Here is a 10705-nt window from a genome sequence, read left to right on the forward strand (position 1 = left end):
AGATAGAAAAAACAAACAAGATATTGGTATTTTCATAGGGGTATAATCAGAATATTCAAGGTATAAATTGGTGATAAAGAGATTTACAGTATTTAACACATTCTCACTTGTTTAATTTTATTCCTATTTTTAAAATATTTCTCTACTTTAGTCCATAACTGGTGTTCTACTTAACACTGCAAAATATTTGAAGACTACTAAGTAGCAATACCAAATTATTTTAATTATATCATAAAACATACTTAGAAAATGTTTAAAAATTATTTGCTTTAGAGATTATTTTATTCTTTGTATCACATAAAAGCAATAGCATAACACAAAAAAGTAATTGCTTTAATTACTTGGCTTTAGGCTAGCTATCCTAAGAAAGTAAGAGGCTAATCTAACTGTAAAGATGAAAAACTATGAATAGGTGTACGTACCCTGCCCATCTCGAATTCCCGGCAAGCCATTACAATAATCTGAAAAGGTGAAGGGGCAGAGTAAAGCACGTATCATTCAAAAACAACGCAATCAAAATATGAAATCTCAGGAAATACTTTCACCCTGTAGAAAAATACACATGACCTACCTGAAAAAGTCATTTTAATATCAAAAGCATATCTTTTAAATAAGGGCTAACTATACAGCAATAAATGGGAGTCCAATTAATGTGGCTTAATTTGACTTTTGAAATGATATTAAAACTCCATTTTAGAATATTTACCTAATTAAACAGTGCTTTTTAGTCAATACTGATTATGCAAAATAATTTAGTAGTGCTGTCTAAAATTTAAATGCATTAAACTTAACATTGTCTTTAAACGTATCTTTAGAATTACTGTATTTCTGGACTCACTAGGTTTCCACGGAAAGAAACCTACTGCAGCGTCCTCAACAGAAGAGTAAGAACTCCTTGTTTCTGATTTTCCATCTCCACGCAACCAACAGCACCAGCAGGCAAATGCTTTGGTTCCAAGAGTACAAAGCAGAACAGGGTGGCTCTTTGCAGTGTCCCAACTTACTCACTTCCTTGCTTCCAAACCTCGCAACACTGTTCCCCTCATCCAGGGGGAGCAGGGAACTGAACTGCCCACACTTTGATACGCTCCTAACTGAGGTCTTGGGGGAGGGGGGAGGCCGCCGCACACTTTCTCTTACACGTCACCCAATAATTTATAGCTATGTGCTCACTGCCCGAAGGGACTCACAAGGGGCTCAGACTAGAAAAACGTGAAGAACGTAAGTGCACTGACAAGCATTTCACTGACCCGAAAAACACTATTTCCTGCCTTTTTAAAGTTATTTGGTGACTGTCTCATCAGTCACCAACTTAGGGCAAGGTTTAAATTACTACCATACTCTCTTCTTCCAATACTGAGACTGGTCCGTCAGAATTTAATGAGACATCCAAGAAATCAGTTTTGTCTACTTTGTAAACGTTAGCAATAACTAAACATAGTACCATGGCCGAAATGTCCTCTCCTTCCTTAGTCAGTGAACACCCTATGTCATTACATAAAACTTCTCAAAATGTATTATGAAATGTGAAGTACTTACTACAACATTGTACTCCCATATCATCCTCCAAAAATCTATTACTGTATTTGCTAAAGGTCCTTGGGTTGCCACATACGCTTTCGGCCCATAGACACCCTAAAATGGTTAAAAGTAAATTTCACATTTATAATGATTACCACAAATACTTGTTATCTAAATTTTAACATTTCAAACTTATTAGTGATAGTGTTTTTATCTAAAGCATTTTAAAATAATTTTTCTTCATACTACATAAAAACATGGCAAAAATACATCAATTCACTTCAGCTTCTGGTAACTGTTACTATTTTTTTGAGTTTATTAGACATGTTTACAAATTCATATTTAAGGACACCTTTATACTATTGAAAAAATATTACTTACCTAAGAATTAAAAACAAAAGTCCTAATACCTAGTCAACAAAGCTGACAGGAGAAGAATATAAAAGCAGGCGCTGATTCTAAAAAGAATATTTCAATCAGTTCACAGTTTCTTCTTAACTACTTTCTTCCATGGCTACCTTTCATTATCTATTTACTCAACTTTAAGTTTACTGAACTCCTACTATGAAGCTTTTAAATAAGAAACCCAAGAATAGACCAGATATGACCGTGGACTAAGATAAACACTGGTACAGAAACTGAGTCATACAGTGAATCAGTGTCATTAAACACAATTAAAAACTAGAACTTTTAACACGTCCTTATAAAAGAATGTGAATGTTGACAACACTTAAAATAGTGAACTACCTATTTAGTAGTTTTTGTTTAATCTATTAATTTTGGCTTTTACTGCAATTATAATGAACTACCTACAAAAAATTTTTGCAACCATGACTGTTCAATATTGACGAAGACAGTACTGACTTTAACACATAAACTATTAATACCCAACAATTTTGTCAACATTGTAAAAAATTTTGTGATGCTTAAACATTAAATATAACTTGAAATAGTACTATTGTATAATTAGATTACCAATCAAAGAGCTTACAGAACAAATTAGAGCCTTTCATTTAGCTAAACAAGTGCACTTTGTAATGTCATTTTCTATTAATAACTGTATAATAACTTGCCTACTTTGGTCAAAGGGTAACCAACTTTATCTTTAAAAGAGTATATTTAAAGCCAGGTATGGTGGTGCATGCCTGTAATCCAAGCACTGGGGAGGACTGCTACAGCAGGAGGTCAAGGCCATCCTGGGCTACATATTGAGCTGAAGGACAGCCTGAATACATAATGAGACCCTGTCTCAAAAAAACAGAACAAAACAAAACAACTGTATTTAAACTTGGATGTGATTTATCACTTAAAATATAGTAGTAACAATTCTTAAATGTCTGTTATGCTCTATAATTTTAAATTGGTATTTCCCAGTAAATACAGCCCTACTCATTTATCCTAAAAAACTATTCACTAGAACAAAGATTTTCTGTGATAACTGCTTTCAAGAAAAAAATGGAAACAAGCTACATGGTTCAACAACAGGGTATGACTATGTGCATTCGTATTGCTAAATTCAAGAGGTCATTTAGAAGATGAAGTTATAACAAGGAGTATTTACAGGCCTTCAATGGAAAAGAAGAAACAAAACAGAAAAGCATTTTTGCAATCACAAAACTAAGTAAAATCTGCATGTCTATACGAGTATAGAGGATGGGAGGAAGGCACAAGAAAATGTGTGAAGGCAGTGATCGTCTTTTTGTTCCTTTTGCTGTTAAAACCATGCTTGGGCAACTTAAAAAACTTTACTAAAACTGGTATATAAGAAGCAATTAAGATTACAAAAAAAAATCACTTAAATACATACCTTAATAAAATTTGCATTGATATAGTCTGAATCTTGAGAAGGAGTCTTTAAAGTCAACTTAACTCTGCTGTGATCAACTACAAGGAAAAGGAAAAAAACTGCATTAGTTACATCAGGCTAGCACTCATGAACTTACTAATGAAGGGTAAGGAAGGTTAAGAAGACACGCAGAACGTTTACCTTTTCCTCGCAGTACCGGGAATGGAGGGCAGGGCATTGTGCGTATCAGGTGTGTGCTTTGCTGTGGGGCCACATCCTCAGCTGCCATTGCTCTATTTTCACACAAGGTCTTGCTACGCTGCCCAGGCTGCCCTCAAACCTGCCATCGCCCTGCCTCAGTGCCTGGTATCAAACTGAGGACCTCACACATGCCAGGCAAGTGCTGTCCACTGAGCTATACCCTAGCTTTTTTTTTTTTTTTTTTTTTTTAACTCTGAAAGGGTCAACTACAATGAATAACTTACTTTCCCTTGGTCCAAACTGTATAGACAGTACTAAGGTCCAGTTCTGCTAACATATGACTTTTGATGAAATCTCATCTAGAAATTTATAGGAGGAGATATACAAGACACACAGGCCCTTCATGAAAATTATGCACCTTGTGTGTACAAGAAAATGTTTCTATGTTAATCAATGCTTTGTTAATTTATTTCATTCATCCTACATATCCTACCCTCTTTCTATGCCATCTGCCTTAAGAAATGTGCACACCCAAAAACCTGCTGCTTCTGGTAAATGAGAATATCCAGCTGTTAAGACTGATGCTAACAATGGTGAAAAAACCACACAAACCTTCTCCTTGCCATGTGCCAGTAAGAAGCGGTCCAGAATACTTCCTCTTACTCACACAGCCCATCGGTCTCTAGTCGAAGTATTTCAAAGCAGAGTACAGCAAGCAGCAGGCTTACCAGTGGATTCCCCACAAATGTTTCTGCTGTCATGAATCCAAAGAAGAACTGTGGCTCTCAGACGACAGACTGGCTGCCTGCATGGCAGGCTGGCTACATGCAGGCTGGGAATTTGTGTTTTTAAAAAAAGTTTTCTAAGATGAAAAAACTAAAGCATATACAAAATAGAACTGTGTAACGAATGCTCGTACATCTACTACCCACCTGCAATAATTAATGTTTTTGCCAGTCTTCTTTCATCTACTGCCAATTCAACAGGTGGAGATGGGGAAAGTAAATTAAAACAGTAAAAGATTTTTGGCAGTCTATATTATACACTAAGTTTGATTCAGTAAGTTCTTATTGAAAACTCCCCATTTACACTCTAAAGCACAAACATACTAGCCCTGGCCTTATATCGTAGGGGCACAGTATATTATTAGGAATTCTAAAATCATTATTACTTTGGTCATGTAACACATGCACATATATATATTTTAATGTTTTCACTGGTGTTATTAATCATAAAAAAATCTAAATATGTAAGAAAAAACAATTTCCTTTCCATAATTCTGCTGACTGCCTCTATAACCTCCCAAGAGTCCAAATTCAAAAAGATAAATCAATACTGGCCACACACAAGTCTCTAAAACAGTACCCCTGCCCTGTACTGAACAAACATTAACAACCAGGGGCAACAAAAAGAAAAGATATAAATACAATCACCTCCAAGGAAACAGAGCTATTAATTAAGTCTTAGCTCTGGGAAATGAACATTGGACTAGGCAGAGCACCCAGACTCAGGGCTTCTAAAGGACAGCTTGGCTTTGGCAGACAAGGTGGGGCGTCTCTAGATCAAATAGTGCAGAACTTCCTCAATGTGCTGTCTGTAGCCAGGACAGTTCAAAGACTCTTACAACTTAGATTTTTTTCTTTTTTGGTGTGGTCCTGGGGACTGAACCCAGAGGTGCTTTACAGAGCTCCATTCCCTAGCCCTTTTTATTTTGAGACCGGGTCTCACTAAACTGCCCAGGCTGGCTTCCAACTCGTGAGTCTCCAGCCTCAACCTCCTGAGTAGCTGGGCTCATAAGTGTACCACAATGTCTAACCTACCACTCAATAAGATTTAAAACAATTTTTAAATGTATAAATGATTTGAATAGATTTCACCCAAGAAATACAAATGGCTTATAGCATAAGAAAAGGTACAAATGAGAACCATGAGAACCACTAAATAACTATAATCAAAGCTTCCAAAGCCAGCATACTGTGCACTCCTAGCAGCCCCAGCTGTTCAAGAGGCTGATATGCAAGGAACACTTGAGGCAGGAGCTCCAGATCAGTCTGGGCAACATATTGAGAAGCAGCCTCAAACAAAGAACCAAATGAAAACCTGATGGGGTATGTTACGATGGGGATGTGAAAAGGCTGCACCCCTTCCGTCACCGCTGAAGACAGAAAATGGAGTAGCCACTATGCAATACAGCTTAGCAACTTCTTAAGAAGTAGACTGTAAGCTTCTAAAGATTCAACAATTTAATTCCCAGTATATATCTAAGGTAAGTAAAATCTCACATCCACAGACTTATATGGAAATACTTATAGCAGCACTGTTCGTAATGATTATCAGCTGGTGAATGGATTAAAAAAAGTGGTATATCCATACAATGAAATATTCCTCAACAACAAAAAGGAACAAAGTACTGATATATCAACACAACTGGATCTCCAAAATATGCTAAAAATGAAAGTCAGGCACAACAGACTACATATTGCATGATTATGTCTGTATTAAATTTTAAAAAAGAACCTGTAGAAACAGCAGATTAGCAATAGAGATTAGCAATTACTAATACTGATGACTACAAATCTTTTGGGAGTTTTGGAATGTCCTGAAACTGGATTATGCTAATTGCTTTACAACTTTACAAATTTACTAAAAAAAAAAAAAAGTCATGGAATTATACAAATCAGATCTCAGAATTATTTAAAAAATGTTTTTGCAAATACTGGACATGTTGAACACTCAAAGGAAACTGGCAAATTATTTTTAACAATAAGTAAATATGTATCTATAAATATAATTACTTTCAATGTGATTTGCCAAATCAAAATAGGAAGCTTATTGGAAATCAACTTCTCAAATCTTAAATATTCTAAAGAAAAAAAGGCTGTCACTTTTGACTCTAGCCCAATAATGAAGAGCTCAGAGCAGCAGCTGGCTGATGGTTTTCATCAAAGCTCTAAAAGGTTCGCCATCACTGCTGCAGGACAGGCCATTCAGCCTCCGGAACACTAAGGTGGGCGGGCTGCATCCATGCACTGTTGGGCGTGTAGCACTATCCCTAGACTCTACACACCTCTAAACCCCAGATACGACAGTCAACTGACACTCTGAGGGGAAAACCATTCACTCTGACAATCACTGTTTTGCGTATCAACTGCCTTCACTTAAATTCTCACTCCAAACTACTGACGCTATGCAGTCATTTAGTCGCTGCATCTCGATGTCCCACCTGTAGAACGGCATACACTAGCACCTGCCTCATAGTTCTGCTGTGATGACTACCATAAAAACCCATTTATCCCAGAGATCAGTAAACAATGTAAATCAGTGCTTTTATTTTTCAGGGGCAAGCTTAACAGCTTATCACTAACCTCCCCCTTTATTCAAAATTGTTCTCCTATTCCCAGCTTTGCCCAGGTCCCTGGCTCCTGCTTTATTATTCTCGATAGCACTAATCATCACCTAACAGACTATGTATGCTAATTTGTGCTTACTGTTTACCACCAAGACTAGAATGTAAACTACACAAGGGCAGAGATTCTTGCCAGTGTTGTTTCTGCCCATAGTATACACCTAAAACCTGGAGCCATTTAAGACTTCTTTCCCTAGATGACAGAAAAGCGACCTATCTGATCCCAGAGAACACCACCTCCAGATGATCTGTCCCTCAAGGAAGTGTCCAGAAACCCATGGCAAATCCTGGTCCCACGGTCCAAATGCTCACGTCCTCCCAAATGCCTGTACCGATGCCGAAACCTCTGCCACAGCATGAGAGGCAGGGCACTAGGAGGTGACTGGTACCCTCAAGCCCACAGGAGAGCACACAGGAAGGGGGGCCCTGACCAGGCGCCAGGCTGTTCAGCTGGTGCCACGACCTTGCACTTCCCTGGCTCTAGCACTGTAAGAAACATTTTTGTCATTAGAAAGTCACACAATTTACAGTACTTTTTTGTTACAGCAGCCTGAATGGACTGAAACATCAAACAGATGGTAAGAAAAGTGGGGGGTGTTTTGCAAAGCCCTAATGAGTACAGTTACTGTGCTAGATTAATATAAAATCCTTAGACCTATCTATCACTAAAAATAACCCTACAAACTATTATTATTTTCTCCATTTTACAGATGAGGAAACCCAGACACAGAGGATGAGACCAACATCTTACAGCTAACAAGGATTTGAACTTCCTGCCAGAGCTCTTCATCATTACCGTACGCTGCAACTTGTTAACTCTGCTAACACATTCCACAGCTGAGAAATGAAAGATCAGCCAGGAATGGTGCTGCCTGCATGCAATTACAGCTACCTGGGGAGCTGAGGCAGGAGGATCTCAAGTTCGAGACCAGCCTAGACATTCGGCAAGACCCTGTTTCAAAGTTTAAAAGTGGCGGATGTAGCTCAGTGGTAGTGCACTTGCCTAGCAGGAGCCAGGCACTGCATTCAATCCTCAATGTTGCAGGAAGAGGAAGATGAAGATAATTAAACTGGTGAGTAACAGAGGGAAGAAAGGAGAGGGAGAAGATGATGTAAACGACAGAGACCATAGGAGAAGAGAATTTCACAAACAGATACTGGCCAACGGTGTCAAAATACTTAACAGAAAAGAATGACGCTAAAAAAACACTGAATCTGGCAATGGAGAAAGCCTCTTGGAACCCCTATCAAGGATATGTTTTCTAAGCATGGGCTCAGAGATACTGAGGATGGCTGACAAATGAGGGTCAGAGGCATCTTAGGGTTCATTTCTTCATGCAAAGTTAAGGTTCTTATTGTGAACAGGTAACAAACAAACCAGTAATTTTAGCATTTTACAAAAATTTTAATACAATTAGCTTCTTTGGATGAAGAGTCTTTAAAAGATACTCTCATCTGGAATTCTGGTATTTAAAACAATTTACTATGAGAGCAACTCTGATGCGTAACAAAAAAACCACACACCAACAAAAACCAGTATCAAAAGGAAAAACAAGTACAATTACAAATGATTATGTTGTAGTGTACCTTGAAAAAGAGGTTAATTACTACCTCCTTAACAATCAAACTCAGGAAAGATAAAGGGTGTTAGGATACAAAAGGCTAATTGCATTTCTATTTGTTCCATCAAGGGCATTTCAAACTTACATGGCAGTATGTCCTTATATCTGTTCTTCTTAACATTCTCTTCTTTTTCTCCAGTGGCTGTGGGATATATCTTTTCTGTCCTATATTTGGTAGACAATCTTCTTAATCGCTTAAAATACAAGAAAATAAAATTCACATTTAGCAAAACATTGTTATGTTTAAAATGTTAATGACTCTCAAATAGCTCCTCATTAAATCTGCTGACCCGTTTCCTCGTAACTAATTTGCTTCTTGTTCTTGGCTCTTACTTTTCCCACCTCTTACTAATAACCTAAAAGACAGTTTCCTTTTAGCATAAGTGCAAACATAAGATTAGTACTTATTCCAAATGAGTGACAATGAAGAGAACAACCAGAATAAAAGTAAGTACCTTTATTTAAAGATATCGCAATAAGCTGAGTCAGAATATTACCTCACTCTTTAATGTAGTCAGGTAACTTCTGTTCTAAGGGTCTCAATAACCTAACCAAGTTTTAAAGTCATGCCTAAAAGAACTGTGCACCAGTTTCTTTATTCCCTCTCTCAGTACACCATGAACACCCATGATGTGCCAGGCTCTCCTCAAGGCATAACCTAATAATTACTTATAAGACGCTGCAAAACAAGGTTCTTTCATATTGGGTTGGAAATGTCCAACAAAGACCAATTCTGCTTATTCATTGCATTACAGAAGTGGTTTGTGGGTTAGTGACAAATTCTTACCACATATGGCATTAGGGATGTTCTTTGGGCTGGAATATTTCTGTGTGTCAGTAATACACTTCCTGCTTTCAGAAGAACTGAAAGTCGGCATTGTGAATTGTTTAAATTCTACTCAACTACATTGCTAAAATTTAATTTCAAAGAGGCCTACTTTCTTTCAGGCTTAAAGACATATGGAAAGCATTCTGGTTCTCCTACTTCAACAAATTATTAAATACAAATGGAACGAAAAAGAAGTCTTTTCCTCTATTTATTTTTTGCTTGTGATGCCGATATTTAAGTGACTAAAAATATTAGGTCTGTATTTTTAAAGTCAGAATTTCAATACAAGAATTTTGTCTTAACCACTGCTATTTTTAAACCTAAAGCACTTGAAATAATTTCACAAAGATGCATATAGAATGGTTAACTTTTGACTACTAAATTTTATCATTATAACCTTAGAGATCTGAAACAGGAATATACATTTTTTTTTAAGATGAAAAGCGTTATTATAATCTTGTTCTGCAAAGCACAATACCAAAGTAAAATTTCCTATACATATGCTGCTTTTCCCCGTGGTAATAAAGTCCTCAAAGAATATATAGGTGCCAGGTGGGGGTGGGGGTTGCAGTCAAAAGTAAAGCTGTTGGGGAGCGGGTATGAAAATCAGAACTTTGCTATAATACTGATGGAAAAGAACAGAGTACAAGCCCTCAGGAAGGGAAACACACATCCCCTCTCAGCCCAGGAACTGTGTATTTCTACAAGTCTGTCCTCCAGATGAAATGGGTACACATGCGAAGTGATGTATGCACAGGGTTATTTATTGTCACAATGCGTGTAACAGCAAAAGACTGCACACACTTAAGTAAACTCTATTATTAGAGGACTGGCTATATAGATTTGTTTCATTCATACAAATATAACACTGTGGGAAAGCAAAAGAGGAAGCTATCTATATACAGTAAGATAGCAACATTTTAAAAAAGTGCAAAAAGCAGAGAAATAGTAACAGTGTATGTAATATCCTACTACTGGTGTTAAAAGGAAGTTAAAATATATTTGTATTTACTTGTACACATGCATAAAATATCTCCTGCTTGCCAAGCAGGCACTATGCTGCTGAGCTATATCCTTGGCCTTACTGTATGTTGTTTAAACCTCAAAAAATTAAGTGTAAAATAATGGGAAAGTCAGAAAGACTAGTTTATGATTTCATTACTCTATACTAACAAATACCTTGCATATTTAATCAAATTTTTGTATTTTCTCTTCTCAGATACCTGAAAAGGTATTGTTCCTGAGAAATGTACAAAGCTTTTATGTGAAATGACTTTACTATGTAATGGACCTTGAGAACACTTTTGTGTCATGAATAAATATTTGAATTTTCATGTATC

The 10705-nt window shown here is 36.9% G+C and overlaps 1 protein-coding gene across 1 annotated transcript in view; it reads right to left on the reverse strand.

Moving 5' to 3' along the window:
* The window catches only part of Ptpn12 (protein tyrosine phosphatase, non-receptor type 12), a 42888-nt gene extending 34127 nt beyond the window's left edge, over positions 1-8761 (reverse strand). The window contains exons 1-4 of the mRNA XM_005377213.2: positions 8622-8761; positions 3329-3405; positions 1540-1635; positions 423-461 (exon numbers count right to left, since the gene is read on the reverse strand). Of these exons, the coding sequence (XP_005377270.1) occupies positions 423-461; positions 1540-1563 (63 nt within the window). The 5' untranslated portion in view covers positions 1564-1635; positions 3329-3405; positions 8622-8761. The remainder of the gene's footprint in view (positions 1-422; positions 462-1539; positions 1636-3328; positions 3406-8621) is intronic.
* Between the last annotated feature and the right edge of the window lie 1944 nt (positions 8762-10705).

This window comes from Chinchilla lanigera, unplaced genomic scaffold, assembly GCF_000276665.1.
Source record: "Chinchilla lanigera isolate Chin_1 unplaced genomic scaffold, ChiLan1.0 scaffold00009, whole genome shotgun sequence".
NCBI classification, from domain to species: Eukaryota; Metazoa; Chordata; class Mammalia; order Rodentia; family Chinchillidae; genus Chinchilla; species Chinchilla lanigera.